The sequence below is a fragment of the Melanaphis sacchari genome, unplaced genomic scaffold (assembly GCF_002803265.2).
Source record: "Melanaphis sacchari strain LSU unplaced genomic scaffold, SCAv2.0 Contig143_pilon_pilon, whole genome shotgun sequence".
NCBI lineage: Eukaryota > Metazoa > Arthropoda > Insecta > Hemiptera > Aphididae > Melanaphis > Melanaphis sacchari.
The window spans coordinates 81,663-107,931 of NW_020270614.1; the positions used below are offsets into that span (position 1 = coordinate 81,663).

Here is a 26,269-nt window from a genome sequence, read left to right on the forward strand (position 1 = left end):
CACTTTCTGCAAATTGTTGGTCGCTCATTAGTTTCATTTTTTTTGGGTGTAGGTTGTATAATGTAAATATTTTTAATTTTTCATCTGAAAATCTATCTTTGAGAGACATTATAACTGATTCTAATTATGGTATAAATAAAGATTGTCTAAAATATACCTCCACATCGTTAGTTGGATAGTTTTACGCCGTGATAACTTTAACTCAAGATCTATTTTAGAAACAACTAATTTTACTTCATTAAATATTGAATTAAATATATTCTCACATTTATTACGGTCTATTTTTAACATTGATAATAGGTCTTGAATATGTTTTGTAGCTTCTTGCAGGTCAACATCTATCCTTTGAAGAACTGTTGATACAGTTTCAAATTTTGCAGAATATTTTGCCATGATTAATAACGTTACAACAAATGTTGGAGTAGTGATTGCATTAAGTATTTCATTAGCAACGCTGTCTAGTTTTGCTGTTAAAATTATTAGATTTTGATATTTCTTCCAAGCCTTCAACAATAGTAACATATTGGTCCTTAAATTTTCTGATACATTTATGTTTTTCAACAAACCTTGTTTCGCATAATTTTGGCAAATTATTCCCTACAATATTTCTACGAAGTGCACTATCTCTAAAGGTACGGTTTCCCTGCAGCGTCCAGACGCGGCGTCTAGACGTGATAGAACGCCGCGTCTGGACGCAGCGTTTACCCTGTTTTCTCTGTAGCGTCGGACGCCATAGATTTTATTATTTTATCCCACTCTTTTAGTTTGATTTTACAAAATTAAATCATAACCACTGCGATCGTTGTCTCTTCCGCACGTGTTTCCACATATAAGTTCTGATTTTTTATTTTTTCAAAATGAATCAAAATTTAATTTTGAACAGTATTATTAATAATAATAATATTATTTGTGAGTTGTTACTTCGTGATGAAGAAATGGAAAATGAGTTACTAATGAACATTATTCCAAAAGAAAGAAAACATTTTAACAGTTTATTTTCCACGAGGAACTCTGAAGGATTCTTTAAAAATTTGATTGGTGGACATCTTATTAACGACGATGAAAAATTTCGGGAATTTCTTCGTTTAAATCGTAAACAGTTCAATTTTATTTTATCTTTGGTTCAAGAAGAAATAACAAAGAAACCGACATTACGTGTACCTGAGCCAATATCTCCAGAGGAAAAACTAGCACTTACTTTAAGGTAAAATTTGATATTTATTTTTAATAAAAATATAATAAATTAGACGACGATTTAAAAAAATGTATTGATTAGTACCTAACCTAATAAACTATTTTATAAATCTTAAAATGTATAAACAATATATTTACAAATATTGGTGATTATACAAAATAGTTAACTATTTTACAATCCTGTATGAAGTCGATGATGATGGGTACATTTGAATTCAATGATATAAAATCATTGTATACGAAAAACGATTCTGAGCAAAGACACTCTGTTAGCATACACAACCTATTAAGTATATTATATGATAGGTATTATTCCTATTCAAATGATTTTTTTTTTCTATTAGTAATAGAGTAGGTTAAATTAATTTTTTTTGAAAATATCATTCTGTGTTTAAAATATATCATAATACTTAAAAACTTTCTAGACCTACAAATAGTATTATTCAGTAACAAAAAAATAACTAAAATCGTAAATTAATGCCCCAAGTGGAGGTGACAGACACAATACATTATTACATTCATGCTCAGAAACTAAAATATTTTAATATTAATTATTTTTGTAAAAAAATTATATTAAAAAAAAATTTAATCAGTTTAATTAGCTTAAATAGGTTATTTTCATAAGTATACCAGTTATATATTCCAATTTATTTATTTTTTTTTTTTAGGTTTCTAGCAACAGGAGAATCCTTCCGATCTTTGGCATTTTCTTTTCGTATTTCCCACAGTTATATTAGCATAATAGTGAGAGAAACTTTAGCAATTATGAAACAAAAATTAATGCCATTATTTTTGCCTGACCCGTGTAAAGTTGACTTCAAGACTAAAGCAGATGAATTTTATCAGAAGTGGAACTTTCCTAATTGTATACTCGCTATTGACGGAAAGCACGTTAGAATCCAATGTCCAAGTAATTCAGGTTCTTTATTTTTTAATTATAAAGAATATTTTTCTGTCGTTTTGTTGGCTATGGTGGACGCAAACTATAAATTTATAGCTATTGATGTCGGATCGTTTGGGAGAGAAGGGGATAGTGGAGTTTTTTTGAAATCCAATATGGGACAACAAATATTGAATTGTACATTTGGATTCCCTGCGGATTGTGCACTTCCTGGTACTGACATAAAAGTTCCACACGTCATACTTGGTGATCAGGCTTTCAGACTGCACAAACATATTTTAAGACCCTTTTCACAAAAGTCAGCTAAAGGAGACAGTAAAAAAACAATATTCAATTATCGACTCAGCCGTGCTCGACGAGTTACGGAGAATGCTTTCGGACTATTAAGTATTCAGAATATTTTTTCAACCCATTAATATAAATACAACAACGTGTGATGACTTGATAATCGTAGCATGTTGTTTACATAATATGTTACGAGACGCATATTTAGAAAACAATGGAAAGGTATTTTATCAATTGGATTCAGAAGAACCTCTTAATGCTAACATGACGTCTTTGGCCAAAGAAAGTGGATTTTTAAGTACAGAAGGCGTCGCAGTGAGAGACATTTTTAAAGAGTACTTTGTTAACGAAGGAGCTGCAACGTGGCAAACATGAAATTTAATTTATAGTTTCATAGTATTATTATTCACCCATATTATATTTTATATTGTCATTATTATTATTTATTATACTTAATTATTAATACAAACTTGTAATAAATATGTTTGTGTTTACCCACGAAAAATGTGTTTTATTATTATTATTTATGATTCTAATTTCTACATATAACATATTATATTCTGTAGTCTGTACCTATTTATATTCAGAAAAACCGTCTTAATATCCTATAAACTAAATAATATACTATTTCGTTTGATGTTAATTCTCATTTTTATATTAATAGACGTATTTATATTTGATTATTTCAAACGATATTAATTCGATAGCGAATATACTATAGAGCTACAAAATAAGCTATAAATCTAATATACTATCTATAGTACCTTATAGTAGTAATATAACTTCTTTAAAATAACAACAAAATATATTTTAATTTAAACCAGAATTTTGGTTAATTTATTGTTTCTAAATAAAATCAACAAACAATATTGAATAAAAACAAGTGAATTTTAAAATATAACAAAAGTAAATAAAAATAAATAAAAAGTAACTGTTATACAAATAAACTTATTGTAAGCACCAACTATTTAAAATTAAAAAAAAAAATTTTAAAGGTTAACCATTAGACTCGTCACCATAGTTGAACGGCAAAAACCCTTGTGATGTTGATGTTGAGGTACTGTATGAGCTGGCTGGTGAACTCAATTGGCGTTGGTACATATTGTTATAATCTGGTGGTATTTGATACGGTAGTGTTGGACGAGTTGAATATTTGTCATCTATTTCAGTGATCAACGTAAGTGTCTTAAGTTTTGCTTCTTTGATCGCTTGCTGTGGCATTTTTTTAACCGTCATTGCAATACTTTTAAAAAATATATCAATTTCATCCTCTTCACACAGGTTTTTCATGCTTGTAGCTAACAGTTTATTTTGTTCTTGAATGCATAGTATGGTATCCTTCGTTTCCTTTGATCGTTTTGCTAAAATGACAGAAATCTTATCGTCTTTTGACCGAATACGTTTTCCAGCATATGAACTTGATGGCAAATCGGACACAATATTTTCTGTTTGTTCTTCATCGTTTTGTATGATTTGTTGGACTTCAGGTTCAATTTCGTCTGTAGTAGACGCATTTGACGTATCAGCATCATTTATGCCCATATTTGTTATAGTACTGAAGTCAAAATAATTCAAATATAATATTAACTATAATGTTATGATAATACATTTATATAATTTTATATATTATTATTAATTAGTTTTTTTGGTTTACATTAGGATGTGCCTTATTGGCACACCCGTAGATCCACCTATGTAATTTCTTATATAACTATTATGAATCAATTTTATAACATAATATAACTTTTAAGTACGAGCATACCTTCTTTCGTATTCAACGGTGTCCAAAAATGATAAATTCATTGTATATCGAGGTTTTTTATGTGGAGCTGCTGATCCTGTCGGAAGTTTCTTTTTCTGTTTCAAGTACGTGTCTCTTATATTTTTCCAGCGTTTTCTACAGTCATCGACTATACAATAGGTGGAAGGAGGACAACGAATAAATAATTAATATTAAAATAAAGTTTGTATGTTAGTTACTACTATAAACTATAAATACTTAAGAATTATATTTTCAATACGTACTTGATCTTCCTACTTCTCCGGATATATTTTTCCAAATATTATCCTTAACATAATTGTCTTTATGTTGTTTATGGCTACTATCGTAAATACATTTGTTATTTTCCACAAGTGTAATCAAAGCTTCGTCCTCTGTCGAGGAAAATGAAAATTTTTTTGACATGTTGACGCCGGGCGTCTTGACGCAACACTGGTCCGGACCGGTACTGACGCCGGACGCCGCGTCAAACGAATAGACGCGCCGCGTCAAACGCGAGTAGCGAAACCAGTCACACACAAAATACATAATCTAAGGTCTCGGCGTCAGACGCCGCGTCCGGACGCCGCGTCTGGACGCTGCAGGGAAACCGTACCTTAACAAATGTATTAACTTCTTTTATTTTCCCTACACAATTTCTAACTTCGGCAAGATAATTCAAATCATTTATTACCAAATTCAAACGATGACTAGCGCAATGGAAAAAATTAGCCATGGGATACACATTATTAATTCTTTTTTGCACTCCAGATATATGGCCAGCCATCGTAGCACATCCGTCGTACCCCTGTCCAACACATTTATTCATATCAATATTTAGGTTAGTACATGCTTCTAATATTATTTGAGTAATAAATGAGGCATCAAACTCTTGTAAGGGAAAAAACCCTAAAAATTCTTCATATACATTTTTATTATACAGATATCTTAAACAAATTGATAACTGCTCAGTACCATTGATGTCAGCCGTTTCATCAACAATTAATGAGAATTAAAATGCTTGGATAGCTTCATTGGTAATCATAGATCTTAATTTAGAAGATAAACATTCTAATAATTCATTTTGCACACGGTGTGATATGTACAATGCATATTTATCGGATTTTTCTAAATGAGTTTTTAAAGTCAAATCACCAGCATCAACTCTGAATTTTAATAAGTTATTAAATACTGCAGTGTTGTCTGTATCTCCTCGAATCGGTAAATTATGTATTGCACAAAATAGAAGTGAAGAAATTATTGGCTTTAATTTATTTCTATTTTTTTCAATTTTATTTTTATAACAAGAATCTAACACTTGGTTAATACCACGGTTTGTTTTTTTTCATATCTTTGAAATCTTTGGATCGTATGAAAGATTCAATATGCCATTTATTTTTCTCATGTTGATTACCTACTTACGTAGTCTTAAAAAAAAACCTTACAGACAATTCAACTGAACATGAAACATGAAACCATTTTTAATGCATTGTATGCCAAGCAATTTAATGAGTGTTTATACATTAATGTTGAATTGTGACAATGTTGTATAATACACAAGTGGTCTAAAATCAGGTCGTAGGACTTAGTATAGGACTAAGAATACAGAATATGATTGATAACTAATTGATACATTTTTATTGAATTAATTGTTGTGTTCCAAACATCACATGTATGGAGATTAAATATGTAAACATTTACGTATTCTATTTTCACAATTAATTATTTTTGTGCAAATGAATATCTATTACACTAAGTACAAATAATACCAACATCAACGTTCTAAAATGTAAGTTAATTATTTAAATACTATTCATTTAATTTTATTATCTAAAAATAGGCTTGTTATATGTAAGCGTAGCATATAGTTATTTAGTAATATGATATGTATAGTGGCGTACGTGACTACGGGACCGGACGCGCCACCAGGAATCTGCCGATTCAGCAATTCCTACTTTGGCCGTTGCACAGAGAGGCTCCCTGGTCACGACCGCTCCGGCAGTCGTTACGCGAGACGCACTCAAGCAGAACCTCATATGATTAATCAGAAAGTCTATGTATTAAATTAAGCATCTTTTTAAGTTTATAAGTAAATCGTAATTCTATAATAATAAACCTATCTTAGAATCTATTATTTTAACCGTCTAATTCTTTCGCAACGTCCTGACTTCCTTTTACCCACGTAATTAACGCGCCGGTACACATCAGGCTAAAAAAAGGTTTAAATTATTTTTCAGGATATCAATTTTAATATTTGAAATAACTATGAATGTATTAATGGAATTATTAAAATTCAAAAATCAATATGTCGTCATCATTGAACATTTTGTAAAATCAAGTAAAATTAATTTATAGTTGTTGTTATAGTTATTTCTAGTTTATTTATTTTTTTTTTAATTAATTATATTATTTTAATGTAGTGTTGTAGTGATAAAGTATTTCTAATCTAAATAGTTGAATAGATGAATGTTGGTACTTAACTTAATTTATAACAAATTAATATTTTATGAAAAAAAGTTTTTAGTTAGGTATTTTTAATATTTATCTAGATTGTATGTATAACTTTTTCCTATTAGTATTAATACTTGTGAATAAAATACCTACCTTTAATGTTACAAAATATTTCACTTAATATTCAAAATTAAAATTAAAAAAATATTATAAAATGAGTATTTAAGCATATTATATAATAATTTATTACCTATAAATGGTTTTACATTCTACCTTCTACACTTGAAAAAAATACCTCATTCATCCATGTTATTTTTGAGGTACAATAATAATACATGCATTCTTTTTCAGTTTAAGTAATATATGTACTTAATGCTTTTGGAATTATGGCTTTATTTATTTGATTTCGAAATGTATTTTACATTTACACTAATACTTTGCTAATGCAATCCGTTAAGTTAATACTAATATTTGTTTAGTTTTTTGAATAAATATAGTCTATACTCTCAAAAATACAGAACTATATAAATTATAGTAATTATACTATAAAAAGAATACCTCAAAATAACACTATTTAAATTATAAATTACTTACTACTTACCCTAAATATCAGATATGATATTAATCAGTTCACAATCTAAATTAAATAAAATACTTTTTAGAATATATGTATTAATATTTATTTATTATAATGATTAATAAAGATGTTATTCCCAATTTTGTGGCCAGCATTTTGGAATTTGAAAATATGTTAATTTCCCTTTTTTACGGTCAATCACAGGACACCATGGATTGTTCTATAATTCAAAATGTAATACATATTTTATTGAAAATGTATTTATTATAATTCAGGTAATTTCTGTATACCTTATCACCACCTTGCCAATAAACAAATCTTGACTTTGCCTTTCTAATAAGGTCCTTCAAATTTAGGGATAATAATATATCAATAAAGAAGAGTGTTTTGGACACCAACCATTCTTTACATTCCTACCATCAACATTATAATATTTTTTTAGGTTACATATTTTTTTACTGTGTTAAATTATTAATAACATGTTTGTAAAAATGCATTATTTAACTAAGTTCCTTATTTACTAAGACAAAACTTATATCACTACACTCAGATTTTTCTTCCAAACTAATTTTACCTAGTTTTGCACACACTAACTTTTCTAAAAAATCAATTTTAGTTTGTATGCGCAGCAACTCATGTTTTTCAACATAACGTTTCTAAAATTTAAAAAATTTTAATTTCATAAGAATTTAAAGTACATTTTTGTGTTAAATAATAATGGGACTACCGATTCATTTGGATCATCAATATTTTTAACATTAGTTTGACCTTTTTCCAATTCCAAGCCAACTAATTTTTGTTCAAGTGTTGCCTATAAAAATATTATAATAAGCATACTTTTTAATACTTGAGTTATTCAGAAATTAAAACCTACCAATTTAACCTTATACTCTTGATTTACCGATTGAAGTTTTTTCTGTAAAACATTTAAAACGTCGTTATTTTTTTATTTGTTAATAGCTTTAATTTTAGTATAATATTTCTTTTTTTGTAATTTTTAAATACTTACAACTTTTTCATTTGAAAAATTAATTTTTGCTTTTAATGTGTCCTACAAATATTTTATTATAATTAGTATGTATAGTTTTTACAATACAAAATTAAATAAAGATTTTAGGTTACTTACAATCTCACTGGTAATAACTTATTTTCATTTTCCAATGCCTCGTTATCACCTGAAATACCTTTCAGCTCAGTCTTTTTATTATTTAATTCATAAAGAACTGATATATATTGCTGTATAAAATATTTACCCATAATTAGTTTTTAATTGTAATGTAAAATTAAAATAATTGTACAATAGTATTAATTATTTTTTTTTTTATTTTATTATATTATTTTGTATAGGTATGTAATGTATATGTAATATGTATGTTGCATATGTATTTATAAAAATAAATTTAAACTTTTTAATAATTTAAATGTAAAATTATTTAATACAAATATTAATGTATGATCAAAATATAAAATTATGATTATTAAATATACCTGTCTTATAAGATCCATTTCTGCAATTGACCCTTGGAACGCAAATCTAATTCTGTGAGCTTTTCTGCCCTGTTATTTTCCCAATTAGGATAGATTAATAGAGGCGGGTTCATTAACCCGTTTTTTAATTCCTGAAATGCATTTTCACACAAATCTGTCCATACAAATGGCGTGTTTTTCTTTAACAAATTTGTAAGAGGTTTTGCTATCCTGGCAAAGTTATCCACGAAACAGCGGTAATAATTCAATAAACCTAAGAAAGGTTTTATGCCTTTCTCGTTTAACGGTCTCAGATATTCTTTGATGCATGATAACTTATTCGGATCTGGTTTAACGCCGTTTTCGCTGATCACGTGTCTCAGATATAAAACTTCTTTACGTAAAAATGCGCATTTGTTTGGTTGTAATTTTAATTTATGTAATCGTAATCGTGTAAAATCCTGCTCTAATTTATTTTGATGATCTTTCAAACTTGACCAATGGACTACAATGTCATCGAGATACGCTGTACATAATTCCTCTAAACCCATTAAAATTGATTTCATAGCTCTAGTAAAAGTGGCAGGCGCGGAACTTAGTCCAAATGGCAAACGTAAAAATTCATAATGCCCGGATTTTGTTGAAAATGCCGTTTTATGTGTGTCCTCTTTATCTATTATGATTTGGTGGTACCCACTGGCAAGATCTAGAGTCGAAAAGTATTTAGATGAGCCTAATGATTCTAGTATTTCTATGATATTTGGTAGCCCATAAGCCTCATTTTCTGAAACTTCATTTAATTTACGAAAATCTACACATACTTGAAACTTCTGTTCCCCTCCTGCGTCTTTTTTCTTTTTTACCACAACTAACGGAAAATTGAATGGTGAAACAGAATCTCGTATTATACTTGCATTTTTCATCTATATTATTTGTTTCTCTATTTCCTCCAGATACGCATGAGGTAACCTATATGGACGTATATTTATCGGTTTTACACACCTATAGTCTGTACCAAATAAGAGCGCACCGGGCGGCGCACAAAAACCGGTCATATCACGCGCATGTCAGAGAGCGCTACCGTCGTGCGTTCCAGCGCCACCAGGGTCAACCGCTTATACAGAGTGTTATATTGTCACACCATTTTAACGGTCTTTAGCGGTAACACGTATTTTTGTTTTTTGTGCGCATTCGCTGTTTATTGAATTTTTTTTGTTGTTTAATTTTCACGTGACACTATGGCAAATGTTTCACCTTTAACAAACAATCCTATGGGAAAGGTTAGTAAAAAAATATATACACATAATGTATTATGCATTATTATATACGTATTATAGTTTTGTCTGTATATTATACATTACTTAACATAGTTTTTTTTGTTTTTTATTCCAGCCAATTTCATCAGGTCAACGCATCATGATTGTAAATTCATATAAAATGGAATTAAGAAAAAATCCTAACCTAACTGTTCGAGAAGCTCGGATTTATATATCGAAACAACTTGGCATCGGACAACGAACAGTTTCAAATGTCATCAGCGAATATAATACTAACAAAACTGTCACCTCTCCGTGCAAAACTCGCATAAGAACATCATTCAAAGATAAGTTTGACGATTTACAGATGAACACAGTACGTTTTCATGTTCATTCATTTTGGTTTAATAAAACTATACCCACATTGGACAAAATACTGCAAGTTATTAAAGACGACGACACTTTGCCAGATATTTCCAGAATGAATTTACATCGTCTGTTGAAATCCATGGACTTCGTTTACACAAAACGCAATCGCAATAGTGCCCTTATAGAAAAAGATGAAATTGTTTTGTGACGTAGACGGTATTTACAAAATATTCGTAAATATCGTGAAGAAGGGAGGCATTTATACTATCTTGACGAAACCTGGGTCAACGCAGGCGACTGTACCAGCAAAACGTGGGTAGACAAAACAATTAAATCACCTCGTGATGCATTTCTTCAAGGTCTCACGACGGGGTCTCAGAACCCATCTGGCAAAGGTAAGAGGTTAACTGTTCTCCACATTGGGTCTGAAGATGGGTTTGTGCCAGGTGGCCTATTATGTTTTGAGTCAAAAAAAACGACCGACTACCACGGAGAAATGAATGGTGATACATTTTATGACTGGATGAAAAACATAATACCACGGCTTAAAGAAAATTGTGTCATTATAATGGATAACGCCCTGTATCACTCTGTAAAAAAAGAAAAAATTCCAAACACGACAAAAAAAAAAGCAGACATCACAAAATGGCTACAGGAAAAAGGTGAAGTAATCGATCGACCTATGGTGATCACTTAAATACTCGATATAGTAAAAACACCAAGACCACAATACGACAAATATTTAATTGAAGATTTGGCTGAAACACACAACAGGACAATTTTAAGACTCCCTCCATATCATTGCGAGTTAAATCCAATAGAATTGGCGTGGGCTAACGTGAAAGATCACGTTAAAAAGAACAACACCAGCTACAAGTTGAGTGACGTCAAAACACTTTTATTGGAAGGTATAGAAAGAGTGGATGAGAACATGTGGAAAAATTTTATAAGACACACTATGACGGAGGAAGAAAAATTCTACAAAATCGATTTTATAGTAGACGATTTGTTGTCTGCAGAAACAGAAAGTCTGACAATGACGGTTGGCGATACGTCTTCGGAGTCTGAATTCTCTAGCGATGATGAGTAATATTAAATATATTTTGTGTTTTTTTATTTTTTTTTATTTTTAAATTTATTTTTATTTTTTGTAAATAACTTTGACAATGTGTAAAAAACTGACTGTGTAATTTTGATAAAGTGTAAGAATACAAAACAAAATGTGTCCTATTAAATATTATTCTTTATAATCTACCCTATCCTATTGATATAATATAAAAATTGCAGTAGTATCGGTAGTAAAAACGTTTGTGTGTTCAATATTTTAAAAAAAAACAAAAAAAAGGTCTATTATTTTACTATGTAATACGCGGTAGCGCATTTTTACTACAACTCCCCGTATGTACGGCGGCGTCGCCGACGGCGGTAACATCGTCGATGACGCCGATCATAGCCGAATACGGCGACCAACCACAGAGCTAACAGACCCGTCCAGGGGAGTCCGGACGTCGCACTGCGATTCATTTGTATGCGCCAACGCGGTGCGCTCTTATTTGGTATATACTATATACTCCTAAACTTTTTACCTGTATGATAGGTCTATCTGACAATTAGCAGCTTTCTGTGGTAAGCTATACAATTGTAAAAAGCTTTGCAGTGTTTTTTTTTTTAATTTGAAACATGCCTACTATATTTAACAAAAAACGAATATTTCGATATGTTGGCAGTTTTTAATGAAGTAGGAAGGAGTACATTAAAAGCATCTCGTTTGTACTTGCTACGATACCCTCAGAGGAGACAGCCATCAAGAGCTACTTATGCGAACATAGATAAATGTTTACGTGAAAAAGGTAATATTAAGGATTTAAAAATTAAATGCTTGATCATAAAATATGTATAAGTGTAATTGTGTTAAAATTAATACTCAATACCAGTTATTAGTTAATACAATATCTCGTAAAAATAATACAAAAATTTACATTAAAATTAGTTGTAAAATAATTGTGGGGCGACAATGCAAAACATACTATTTGCATTTTACATATATTTTTTAGGAGAGGTCATTTTCTACTGTGTATTAAACAATTGATATATGTATAAATGTTGCTAAAATTTTTAAAAATAGATAAAAATCTAATAAATACATTTCTGTAGGTAAAAGTATTTTAAAATGTATCTTTTTTACTTAAATATAGTATGTTATATTTTGAATTGGATCAAAACGTTCTATTTCCATAAATTAAATTGTATAATGAATATAATTTAATATATTTTTAACCTGAGAAATTGAAATACTTTAACTCAACTAAGTGCTATATTAGACTTATAAATTTCAATTAAATTTCTATAAGCTAAGAAAATATATAACATATAGGAAACTGGTAGGATCTATTAATCATGTAGGTGGTGAAAGGAATACATGTTAGGTATAGACGTATAGTAAATATATTTAATATAACTTTTTTTTTATTAACTTTTAATGAATAAAAACTAAAACAAGATAAATAAAATATTTTAAGGAACACTTTCAGACTTGAAAAGTAATAATAGTATATCATTATGAATAAAAAAGTGTAGTAATCTTCATCATATAGATTTTCTTGCTCTTCGTTTTCAAAGTCTTCACTATTTTTGAAGATATCTTCATAAATTTGTAATTTAGATTGCCATGTTGATAATATTTTAAACAAAAAACTTTTATCATATATTAAAACCATCTTATTTAATAAAATCTAACATTAAAAAAAGAATTTTTGATAATAGTACGTTTTGCATCCATACATTCTCCGTCCTATACCATTAACATGGGAAATAGTTCATTTTGCATCATTGATGGAAATTGTACGTTTTGAAAAAATTGATGTAATTAGTACGTTTTGACAACATTCTTTCAATTTTTATCATGGAATCTATAGCAAATAGTACGTTTAGTTTCAAACAGTAAATAGTTCATTTTTACAAAATGTATACTGTGCAAATAGTACGTTTTGCTTCAATTGACTATTTTAAAATCGGTTATTGAATGAGAAATAGTACATTTTTACCTAATCTGACGATGCCAATCGATCCGCCGTCATTTCAAACATATGCCTCAATGTATAACTCCATTTTGACAAAAATGCAAATAGTACGTTTTGCATTGTCGCCCCACAGCCCACAATTAACAATTGAAACGGTACTTACTATAAGGTACTATAGCCGTTTACCATGAATATGAACACATCTATATTATATATATAATTATTCCTTTATTTCCTTTTATATAATCTTATATAATACAATATTAGGGGATGGGAAACACCTTTTCCGTTAAAATTTATACAATATAAAAGGAGTTTACTTTTTTACAAAATAATGGATGGATCAGAGTATTTGAATTAGGCCCGCTCAAATAAGTGGCGTCTACTCACAATCTCTGTTCGGGTTGAGCGAGGCCTAGACAGACGCGCTTGGGGGGGGGGGGACTTGTTTTATCAAGGTTGTCCTGAAAAGAACAATGTATTTCACAACTTGATACGTCTTCTATTTGTTTTCCCAAATGGTAAATCCTCGCGTCCGGTTGATAGTTATTGTCTAGATCTCCTCGTTGCTGTTTGTTCTGCCGGGCCAAATCTCTGTGTCGCACGGATCTCTCGATGGCGCATCGAGTATCCGCGCCGAAGTTCCGGACTAAGCCATCCTCCGACGTCGGATATAACGAGAGGTTACCACTTTGTTGATTCCGTGGACAAAGATATATTGGCAACCGGCAATGTTCCGGAATTTTCGTTGGATCGTGCGATTGATTTGTGGCGATGCTCTATGAGAGTTACACACAGGATCGTACCGGTCGTCGTTCGCTGGATGAATCTCTTGAGGTTTCTTCAGATCTTCATTCTTCGTTGTAGTTTGGTCGTAGCTTGAAAAAGGAATGAGAGTGTACTGATGTCTATGCCGAATCTTACTAGAATAAGTACTGCTATCCGTACCGACTAGTAAACACCTGCAATATCCGGTTGCATGTTGTGTTTTCTCTCACGATGGATTTGATGATATCTCCGAAGTTTTTTGGGTTACAACCATGGGGAAGATAATATAGTTGTCTTCGTCTTGATTTCCCCTATCCGTTGATGTACTTTTTATGTTTATATAGATTGTACGCTTACAACTACAATCTTAATTATTTAAATAAATAATAGGTAAGTACTCACCAGATCACCGCTATTTACACCAAAATGGCAAAATATAAAATTAGTAATTACGGTATAGTATAAGTATAATATAATAAAAAACTGAAAACACTATTTTCGGTTGGTTCTCCTTCTCTTCAGTGTTCAACGGACAATATTAGACGTGTTCGGAGACTGAGAAGGAATGAATAATAATATTATCATTATTAGGGCAGAGGACTTATAGCTCTAAAAAAGCTGCAAATATGCAAGCACTTATGCACTTAAAAACCCAATAATATGCACTTAAAAATTTTTTTAGCATTTTTATTTAAAAGTAAATAAATAAATAGCATTTAAAACAAGTCAAACTAATTACATAGTTTAAATATACTTTATATCATAGCCAAATAAGCAAAATACATTTTTCTTAATTTTATACTTCTTCTTCTGGCACTATAAAAAAAATAAAATCCATGGTTTAGTAAAAATAATTTTAGCTGATAAATATTTAATTAATGTTAATAATACTTTTACCTTGAAAATTGCATTGAACGATCAAATGTTTTTTTAAATTTTCAAACTGAAAAGATTGTCGGTTGTCTGCCAAAAGAACTTTGAACATTGAGAATGATCTTTCAACATCGACAGAGTTAACTGGAGCGTATTTAAAGTAGATCAAATCGTTTGTGCTTAAATTTTCGGGTAGTTCGTCCATTGAAGTTTCTTCGCCATTTAAAATGTTTGAAATTCGAATTAAACTTTGATATCCAATATTTTTTTTCAAAACATCATTCATCTTTTCTTTAACAACTTTTCCAATTGGACCAGGGACTTGACTCAATTTCAAACTAACATTTTGCACTGCACCAATAGCATGACTAAGTAAAATATTTTTTGCTTCAAGACTGGTAATTGTATCAGTTAAAAATCCAAAATGTGACTTGATAAATACTAAATTGGCCGCATGGCTTGCTTCAGAAAAATGCTTTTGTGATTTTGCAATAGAAATAGCGTCTTCTTTATCCAAAGCGTCGACAATAGATTTAATAATTTCAAGGTGTTCACAGTAATACACAGCGGCTCTTATCCACGTCCCCCATCTTGTTAAAATAGGTGCTGGTGGTAGTGGAATATTGGGCGCTTTGTCTTTAAATATTGCAACACGATAAGGCGCCTTCAAAAATACTTTTTTGACATTTGCGATGATTTTATCGACTTTGCAGTAATTTGAACGAATTTTTTCAGCAATAAAATGAAGCCCGTGCACAATACAAGTAACATGAATAACTTTAGGATAAAATACTTGAATTGACTTCCCGGATTTCACCATATAAGGCGCCGCATCACTTAAAAACAATAGGACGTCGTCGTAACGCACTTCTTCTGGCCACAATAGATGCATTGAATTATCAAATAATTTCGCAATAGTCGAATGATTAACTTTGGTCAGTACTTCGGAATTCAATAAAAATGTCTGGCCTGGACCATCGGTTTCAAGAGTACCGATTACTACGTTTGCAATGTATCGGCCTAATGAGTCGGTGGTCTCATCTATTGATACCCAGATCTTTTTACCAGTGATAGCATTTCTAATTTTATTTATAGTTTCAGAATAAATTTCATCGACATAGCCTTTGCGTAGAGTAGTAATGGCCGGAATTTGTTTCCCCGTATATTTTTCCAAAAATTGTTTAAATTGAATGATACCTAGCTTATTAAGAGGTATGTTGGCTGATAGCATTGCAGAACATAAGTCTTTATTGAAAGATGATTTTTTAGAATTACTCACCAATTGTTGTACTTTTCCCAATTCATGTACATTTTGGTTTTTTTCTTTACGCATAATCGATTTTTTGTGTTTGTCTGTATTAAGGTGTTGCGTAACATTAAACCGTTTTTCACTTCCTATTTTAACGTCACAATACTTACAGTACAGGACTTTACCGTCGGTCGAAAACGTACAGGCACCAAACTCAGACACAAAACATTTTAACCGACTACTTAAACGCTGTTTATCTTTCGGCATTTTATTACAAATAAAAACTTTCAAATAAATTTATAGTACGGATAATAAGTCGGCACGATAACACGAATGTACATTCCGCAGAACTGACTAGTGACTGAGACTAAAATATACTAAAATATTGATTATTATCGTTTATTGTCGTTTCTAGAAACGTTTTATAAATAAATCCTTATCGAAAAAAGCCCGCATTGTGCGCACACAGCTCACTAAGGCGGTGATGTTGTATGTTAGTGTACGACGTTAAATTGTTATCTATCTATTAATAAAATTAATTACAGCAAATTAATATTATTGGTATATCGGCGATTCTCTGCAAGCGCTTCTAGGAAAAATGTGTGCCACGGACAGTCAAAAACCATATTATTCGACAAAAATTTAAAATAAATAAATTTTTCTCCAAATATTTTGACTGTATTGTTTAAAATAAAAATGTCGATGTGGAAAAAATTGAATTAAGTTAAATATGTCTTAAAAAGTATAAAATAGCGTATAAAAGTGTAAAATATGCCCTAAAAACAAAAAAGACTCAAAATATGCATTTATATGCAAAATAAAATTTCAAAACTAGCTTTGTGAAAACATGAAACGTATTTGTTTCGTACTCTGCTATTTTTGTGACTGTGTAAAACAAATATGCAAATGCTACAAGTCCTCTTCCCTAATCATTATTATCAATAGTAATACCGATTTCCACCGTATTTCATGGGTTTTACCACTAATTTTAGACGGGTGTATTAAATATTCGAATATCGATAGTCCGCACTCCGCAGTCCACGTAGCGGCGTCTTGACTTTTGAATTATCTATATATAATATTATATAATTGTATGTGTAAAAATAGTTCAGCCTCTGTGTAGTTATATGCACTTTGGCTATAAGTAGACTGGTACTAGGAAAAAAATATTATTATTATATCTATAGTATATTATACTAATATTTTATAGTGTCGCCTTGGTTGACGTGGTAGTATGGGCGGTATGGCCCTATAGTGTATACAAACTTAACAATGGTTATATCGGTCATCGAAAAACGCGCGTACGTTCGCGAGACTGAAATAGTGAAATTGAGACACCGATGACATTATTATTATTTATTATCCAATACATAATTCGTATTTTAATATTCGTATATTATATGAACTTAATTTGGTATTTTGTATGTGTGTAGCCATTATACGAAAATTACGAATCTTTTTAACAATACAGATATTTTCATACTTACCTAACACAGCGTACTTATCCATATTTTCACAGCTAATAACTAAAAAATACCTAAATATGTGACAATTATCTACGGAACGTATCGTATCACACTGTAGTAAACCGACGTTTTTAGCATAAAAACGTAGTTCTAAAGTCCAGTGGTCTAAAACTATATCACGCCACCTAATCGGACCACTGATGCTGTTTCCTGATTGGATTAGGAACATCACGCTATTTCTGTGACGTCAATCATCCTTTCCTAATCACGACATGTCTCATATAAATAGGAGCCCTCTTCACAGGGAGCTCCAGAGAGTATTTCAAACACAAACGTTTCACCCATGCTTACCAAGAGCCTCTAGAGAAACGTTCCACACACATATTCTCTCCGGTTTAGTATTTCAATACTAAGTCGAAACACTTCTAAAAAGTTTATATTTTAAAGTTATTTTATATTTAATAAATACTTAAAGTTAAATATTAATATTTTGTTATAAATACTAATTCAAACATAAACCTCTTCTCTTCCTCAACTACGACGTTGTATCAACATTGTGCATTCGTCGTTAAAGAAGTATTGCAGTAACCACGATCAAGTGACAGCGACTGGTTACTACATACAATTTGGTGTCAGATGTGGGGTCACACTTCATCAAACGAAAAATTTTGGCTTGCTCAAAAAAGTAGTTTGAGACCCACCGACGAATCCACATTCATGTGCAACCCGAAGGAAGGAAAGAAGAGAGTTCTGCGGAGCATAACAGCACGCAGGTCAATCCAGTGCGGACATTATTCAAGGGCGTCCAATAAGGGCAAATCAAGTTCAAGCGTCCAGCAGGGGCAAAGCTGAAAAGATGCTGGGTTGCATCTCAAAAAAAGAAAAATAAGCTAATACTCCAGGGGAGTTGCTCTGCGATTCATTTGTATGCGCCAACGCAGTGCGCTCTTATTTGGTATAGACCAGTGGTAGGCAAAGTACGGCCCACGGGCCAACTCCGGCCCGCGAAGAATTTAATCCGGCCCGCCGAGGGTCTATCGACACGGATAGTATATGGCCCGTATAGTATAAAAAAATTCCTAAAATATTCTCAAAATGATGGAAGAAAATAGTTTCAAATATATAAATGGATTGGCGTGGACTGTGCGTGGTCATACCCTCATAGCGTGGTGTAAGTAGATAGTAGGTACTATGATAATAGGTATATAATTTCCATTTTTGTTCATATTAATATATTTCCGGGATCTCGGTTTGGTGCGTCCTTATCGTAGTTATCGTATAATAATATGTATGATGTACTTATGTATATAAGTAAATTGATATAATGTTATTGTGTATCAGTCGTTATACCTAATCGTTATTCCTTGTGTTATAGTATGTATAGTACGTATAGTAAACTCAGTCGTCACTCGTCAGCTGTCACAGACCGAGCCGTACGTTTTACGTTAATTTTGTTTTAATTTTGTCTCTTGTTCTTGCTTGTTTGCGTAACACTTTATATTCATAATTGTTTAATAGAAAATCTGGTTTTTTGGAATAATGGCGTATAAAAAAAGAAAAGTTGATTCCGAGTGTCGTGTGTTTAAAGAAGAGTGGGCTTGGAAATACTTTTTTACGGAATACAATTGTAAGCCAGTATGTCTTATTTGTAATGAAGCAGTGGCGGTATTTAAAGATTTCAACCTTGCTCGTCATTTCAACACCAAACATTCAAAAACCAAATATGCTTTGATGGATGACGCAGAAAAAAAGATAAATGCGGAAAACCTAAAAAAAACAATATCTACTCAACGGAATGTGTTTATAAAGCAAAACACTGCTCAAAAGGCTTCTACACTGGCTGGATATGTTGTGGCTTATAAAATAGCTAAAAATAACAAACCATACTCGGAAGGAGAATTTGTTAAAGATTGTATGGTGAGTATGAGTAAAATTTTATGTCCAGAAAAAATTAAAGAGTTTGAGTCTGTCAGTTTATCTCGAAAAAAAGTAACAACGCGAATTGACGCCATTGCATTAAACTTGTCGACTCAATTTAGGCAGCGTATAGCAAACTTTAAATATTTTTCCGTGACGATGGATGAAAGTACGGATAGAAGTGACACTGCTCAATTATTAATATTCATTAGAGGCGTTGATGTTGAATTTAATATTACTGAAGAGCTAGCTTGTTTACAATCGTTAAAAGGAAAAACGACGGGGCAAATAATTTATAACGAATTTTCCAAAAGTCTCCAAAATTTAAATGCACCTATTTCAAAATTATGCAATATAACTACAGATGGAGCCCCAAATATGGTTGGGAAAGACGTGGGGTTTTCAGGTATTTTTCGGAACCAGAATTCTAATCACGATGTTGTATTTTTACATTGTATAATTCACCAGGACGTCCTTTGTAAAGCTGCAATAGATATTACCCATGTACTTAATGTAGTTTCAAAACTAATTAATACGATTCGATCTCGGGGCCTAGTACACCGACAATTCCAAGAATTTCTGATTGAAGTTGACGCAGATTACTCTGACCTTCTTTACCACACAAAAGTAAGATGGTTAAGTTGTGGGTATGCATTTGAACGGGTTTGGAATTTAAAAGAGGAAATACAAAATTTCTTAAAGAATAAAACAGACAAATGGTCTGATTTCCAAATCTTCGAAGACAAAGATTGGCGTACCGATTTTGCATTTTTTACCGATTTGCTCGAACACTATAATAAATTAAATAAAAAATTGCAAGGAAAGAACCAATTTATAGATGAGACTTGGGGTTGTCTGAAATCATTTAAAACTCAGCTTTTTCTGTTTTATAACTGCATGGAGAAGAACGATTTAACTCACTTTCTGCGTTTAAAATCCATGTCACCAGTGAGTGCGAACAAACTAAAAGAATTCAGTCAGGCGTTGAAAAAACTTCACACAGAATTTCAAACTAGGTTTCAAGATTTTAAGAACATTCAATCATCACTAGATGTTTTCTCGATGCCCTTTAATGTAGATCCAGAAAATGTATCTGCAGAATTGCAGTTAGAAATTATTGAAATGCAGAGCAGTACCCATTTGAAGCAACTGTTCTTGAATTCCACAAAACTAGATTTTTATAGAGCACTTCCGAAAGCTGAATTCCCAAAGATAATTGTTCATGCCCAGAAAATTATGGCGATGTTTGCGTCGTCTTATGTGTGCGAACAGACTTTTTCGACCATGAAATTGCGGAAAAACTCATTTCATTACATATCACACTTAGTTCTTCACAATACATTTCATACTGTTTCATATTCTGATATCTATCTTTATACATGTGCGTATCGGATTTTTTTGCCTTTATGAATTAATCCCGTTCTATAAGCAGAGATTGAATAAGATTCAAAAATATTTACTTGATCACGTGTAAGCTTTGAAGGGCTCTGACACAAGAGAGATGAATTTTTTGTACGGGTGCTACAATACTGCAATATAAACAAAACAGTGATTTTCAGTGTAGAAACAAAAATGCATAAAATTTGAAGACAATGACATATTTTAACCTTGCTAAAAATATATTTCACTAAAAATAAACTGATATCTGTGTAATCAAGACTAATATGTTAAGTGTTTTCACGTTTTATTGCTATATGAAGTTTGATAAAAAGGGATTGCTAATTTAAATTGTATAAAATAAACGTAATGACTGTATATATTTTTACATAAAAAAGGTTCTTTTTCTTAAGTATATAATCATGTTAAAGGGCACAGTAATAACTCAAAATATTTAAGTCCACTTCATCTAAACTTAAATTATTATTAAAACTAATCATCAATTTCATTTTCATCCAAAAATGAACAGTTATAAAATATTTTTCTCCATACCTTTTTTTTACAGGTGCAAATTAATGTTTTATTTGTTTTAATTGGTATTATTATATTAGTATAAATAAAAATGAAATATTTATATAAACACTTTAATAATTCAAAGTAAATTTGATTCTTAAACTTTTATATCTACTATATAAAATTAATCATACCGTAGAATACGTCGTAAAATGCTTATCGTATATTGGAGGTTGATCATCTGGTATCAATATTATACTCTGTAACCAAGCATAAATTTTCGACTTATCCATTTTTGAACTCGTTACAGCTGAAGTCACTTGTTCCTGAAATATTTCATAAATAATGTAGTATTTTTAAATTGAAATATTTCACTATTTTTAAGAACAAGTACCTACCATAGTCGTCATATCAGGAATTGAGCATGTTATTGGAGCTAAACCATATTTCTTACCATTTGAGTCACAATCGTTTAAATTTACAAAGTTAATTAAATACATATCCAATACTCCATTTGTTATTGTAAAATCGAAACCTTAAAGAACATAATTGGAATATAAAGAAAAAATGTACACAAACATAAAAGATAACAATGATTTATTGATCTCGGAAATATCGTTTTAGATTTAATTGTCTTACCCGAAGGATTACTAAAGTTCGTATAGGAATATCCGTCTATGGTTAATCCAAATATTATTTTATGTTTTACTTCTTGTTTTACTTGACTAACAAATGTACTTATTTTTTGAGGAAAATTTTCCATGACACCCTTAAAAAAAATATACCAATCAATCAAAAACAATACTATGTTATACATTAATTTTTTTTATGTTGTGTTGACTAGATTTTTTAACAATGAGTTAGAATTATATATCTAAGTGTCACAAGACATTTAAATATAGCTATCATTAATTGATACATGTGATCAGTGAAATATAAATAATGGGTAGGTACACTCAAATACCAAAATTATAAAACCATATTATGTTTTAAAGATTATTTTATAACTCTAGTAAATATAAATTAGAAATATTTCTGTACTGATTGAATAATAATCTTATAAAAGAATCTTTCGAAAATTGATGAAATACTTAATTTTCGTTTTCGGGTATTTTATGTAGTTATAAAAATGAACCGTTTTTTTCAAATATAATTTATAAAAGTTAGTACTGGGAATTTACAACTTTATTCATCATCCCTGTAATTGCCAAACTGAAATCATTTTTATCATAACAAATCAGGGTAGTTGTATTCTTGTTGAAAATTTTATTTCAAAATAAAATCATACATAATTATAATATAAGAACTTTAAAACTCTTGTTTAATTTAGCTAACTTCTTTTTTACTCACATAAATTTCATATACATTCAAGAGAAGACCACTAATTTTAAAATCATTTAAAAAATTGACTAATGGACCCATTGTATCTTTCTTTTCTTATGTTGTTGCTCATCATCTGTTGGACTATATACTGAGGGCCAATTATCATCATAATAGAATCAAGTTGTGTATATAAACAACCTTGTTAGCTGTTTTCAAAGCTCTCATTACACCTTTAAACATATAAGTTTTAATATATTTAGACAAAGTATTCAACTTCTTATCAACTATTTTATGTTTAATATTTCTAAATTCATTTTAGTTGCCACGAACCGTCAGTATCTATTCCATATCATTAAACAATTATTAATTTAATGGCTTACCGACAAAAATAATACATCAAATAACAACAATTATCATTTGATCATAATTTATTTATTATTTTTGTTTTAAATATTTTTGAATGCATGCACTGGTAATATTTTCTTTAGCTGTTGCTAATTATTTAAACACTTACAAATTACAAGTTTGATAAATATTTGAAAATAAATATTAAATGACGATTTATTAATTTATTATTCGTTACTTTACTATCATGATATTTGTTTAACGTTTTAGTATATAATTCACTTCTTTTTAGTCTATACTTCATAATTTTATATTTAATTAATGAAAAAGATTTTCACGCATGATTCTGTTTAATATCATGAAAATTTTATATATATTATCCTATTTTAATATGTTGGAAAATTGTTTATAATGCTCTTTAATTTTCATAAGTAATTTCCTTAGCTTATTTGTTCGTTTTATAAGAATGGAACATTATTCCAGTCTAACTAATAAATGGTTTGCGTATTAATGTTTCTTATATAATATTACCTTATCAGATTTTGTTGTATGTACATCAACACCATCATTCCTGTCAAAATCATATTGACCTATACAAATTACATCACAACCATCTGGTATTTCGGTTACATTGAACTTATAACCACTGTGAGAGACACTTCCAGCTATTTTACAAATTATTTCGCTTGGCCACTCATTTTAAAAACAGCATGTATACATAAATTTAATCTAATTATACATAAAGAGATAATACTCAATTTTTAAATTAAAAATAAATATTCTGTTAACTTTTCTGTATTTAGTGGGTGATGTTTATAAATAGATTTGATAAGTTACATGTAATTTATATTTTAAATTTAATCAAAAGTAAATATCCATAAACTGCGAATAATTCTGATCAGAGTTGTATTAGCCTAATTTAATCTAAATATTACGAAAACTACATTACGTATCGTAAGATGTACTCATATACGTTTAAATGTCAAGTCTCAATACTTTTGAATTATCACAAAAATATCTAAAATCGTTATCTGTTCAAGTATCTAAATTAACCGTCTGAATTACAGCTATAAATATTTATTGATGTGTAAACATCTATGCTATCGGGTTTGTAGTACAACCTTCTTGGGGAATCGAGCGTCAGGCGTAAGTCATGTAGATGTGACTGCATGAGTGTGTGTTATTATTAGTATTATTGAGGTATTACGTACCGGTATTCGCGCAAGCAACTTTAATGCTCACATGTATAATATGATTATTATTATATTATATTACGATACTTATTATATTATTTATATTATATTATATTATAAATTGAGATACGTCGTTACTATAGAAGTGCCATATTATTTGTTTCAGGTACACTAATGCCTATCAGTAACACCGGTTTCATGAAGAAAACACACTTGGAATATTATGATTATGATACCAATCGACACATTTTTCCATTGCAGATAACATGAAAAAATGAAATTTGAATTTTTGGAGTTATGCCGTTTGCTAAATAGGGTGACGATATATAATATATCATAATTAATAATATATATAAAAATACATAATAAATAATTATAATATATATAAATAAAAATAAAAAGTTAACTATAAATTTTAAAGAGAAACGCGATCTTGTATGATTAATGTTACATCATTATACAAATTCCCATTCAAACCATGACATTAAATTCTCAATCAAAGTCGTACTGCAGCTAAGATGTTTTAAACATCATTCATTGAGTACCAAAGAGCACTCATAGAGTTTTATTAGATTATTTGCATTTTGATAAAAATTATTTATTTATCTTGTGTCTTTATAGAAGGACAAAACAAAATACACAAAACAATCCCCTGATTATGGTTTTCATTTATCTGTTGAATATTATTATTTTGAGATGTAACTTTTACTTAAAATAATTTTAACAAATTACTATAATATTTTTTAGCATTGAGAATTTAAAATGAAGAATTAACTCCATATATTCATTGTTAAATGGTTAATAATAATTCTAATTAAAATATCCCATTTGAACATCTGTGATGTATATTTATTTAAAATATGTAAATATTATGCTAGGAATTTATATAGTACATGAGTAAATAAAATTAAAACATTATGATATAATTTATAATATGATAAATTTTATAATTAATATTTTGGTAATAATATTTCACAACTTTTATGGTTGTTACAGTTGATAGCAAACACGTTTATGTGTGATAAAGTTAAACACTATGAAACCGGGTAATCACTCATCCGACTAGTAGATGTAGTCGTTACTTACTCCCAGTCGCATTCTACAACTGGGGTAGCAGTCTTTAAATCTTTTTATTTTAAACTGATAGCGAAATACATAAGTATTTTTAATTATATTTGCATTTGAGTTAGAATTTTGACATTCGTCAAAATCACTAAATTGTTGTAAGGAATTCCATAAAACTTTTTATAGCTAAATTTTAAAAATGCATAAAATGTTCCTGATAATCATCTCATATTGATTTAATAAATGGAAAAATATAAAGGAAATTATGTTTATTTAATACTAATGTACGAGAGTACAGTAAGTCGTACCCATATATCTACCTTTTAAATATTAAATGGTTATGATTAGTTATATATTTATATATTAATACTTCAAAAACTCTAAGTATAATATCATTACATAGAAACTAATAAATTATAAAATTTACTCTACAAATTTAATTTAAGTATAATAAATGAAAATTTATTGGGAAATTAAAAATATATATCATTGTTTTTTGATATAAAGTATATACTGATAGCTTTTAGGCAATAATTTTTTTATAATTCTGTGTTCGTCGTTAAAATGGAAGGGCATCAAACAGTTGGGAAATATATTGGGTAACATCTGGAAAGCAGTTTTATAAATCAAAATCATTTTCATAATGTATCAATCCAGTATTTAATGTGTTGCTAGTTTTATTCTATGTACCGTACAATGTCATATAACTATAAAACATATATAATAATCTGTGTAACTTTACTATTAATTTTTATTATTTTTAAACAATAAAATTATGATCTCATGAAGTCCTATATAGACGATTTAGCTATTATGAATCAGGAAAATTATTGTGGTTCCTAAAGTGAATGTACTAACAATTTATTACTAATTTGCATACACAAACAGCAATACGTAACTG

General features: G+C 29.8%; 4 protein-coding genes across 4 annotated transcripts; 2 read left to right on the forward strand and 2 right to left on the reverse strand.

The window, feature by feature from the left end:
• Positions 1–3,376: 3,376 nt before the first annotated feature.
• On the reverse strand, positions 3,377–4,565 carry LOC112591829. The gene is made up of 3 exons (XM_025335768.1): positions 4,406–4,565; positions 4,143–4,290; positions 3,377–3,935 (listed from the first exon to the last, which is right to left on the reverse strand). The coding sequence occupies exons 1-3, from the start codon at positions 4,563–4,565 to the stop codon at positions 3,377–3,379; spliced, it is 867 nt and encodes a 288-aa protein (XP_025191553.1).
• A 5,307-nt stretch (positions 4,566–9,872) lies between these two features.
• Positions 9,873–11,349, forward strand: LOC112591831. The gene is made up of 4 exons (XM_025335769.1): positions 9,873–9,914; positions 10,027–10,388; positions 10,473–10,921; positions 11,012–11,349. The coding sequence occupies exons 1-4, from the start codon at positions 9,873–9,875 to the stop codon at positions 11,347–11,349; spliced, it is 1,191 nt and encodes a 396-aa protein (XP_025191554.1).
• Positions 11,350–19,174: 7,825 nt separating this feature from the next.
• LOC112591832 (general transcription factor II-I repeat domain-containing protein 2-like) lies at positions 19,175–20,916 on the forward strand. The gene is made up of 2 exons (XM_025335770.1): positions 19,175–20,796; positions 20,880–20,916. Exons 1-2 carry the CDS (start codon positions 19,175–19,177, stop codon positions 20,914–20,916), a joined length of 1,659 nt encoding a protein of 552 aa, XP_025191555.1.
• Positions 20,917–20,925: 9 nt separating this feature from the next.
• Positions 20,926–22,890, reverse strand: LOC112591833. The gene is made up of 5 exons (XM_025335772.1): positions 22,793–22,890; positions 22,082–22,211; positions 21,841–21,977; positions 21,637–21,768; positions 20,926–21,081 (listed from the first exon to the last, which is right to left on the reverse strand). Exons 1-5 carry the CDS (start codon positions 22,862–22,864, stop codon positions 20,926–20,928), a joined length of 627 nt encoding a protein of 208 aa, XP_025191557.1. The 5' UTR covers positions 22,865–22,890.
• Positions 22,891–26,269: the final 3,379 nt, after the last annotated feature.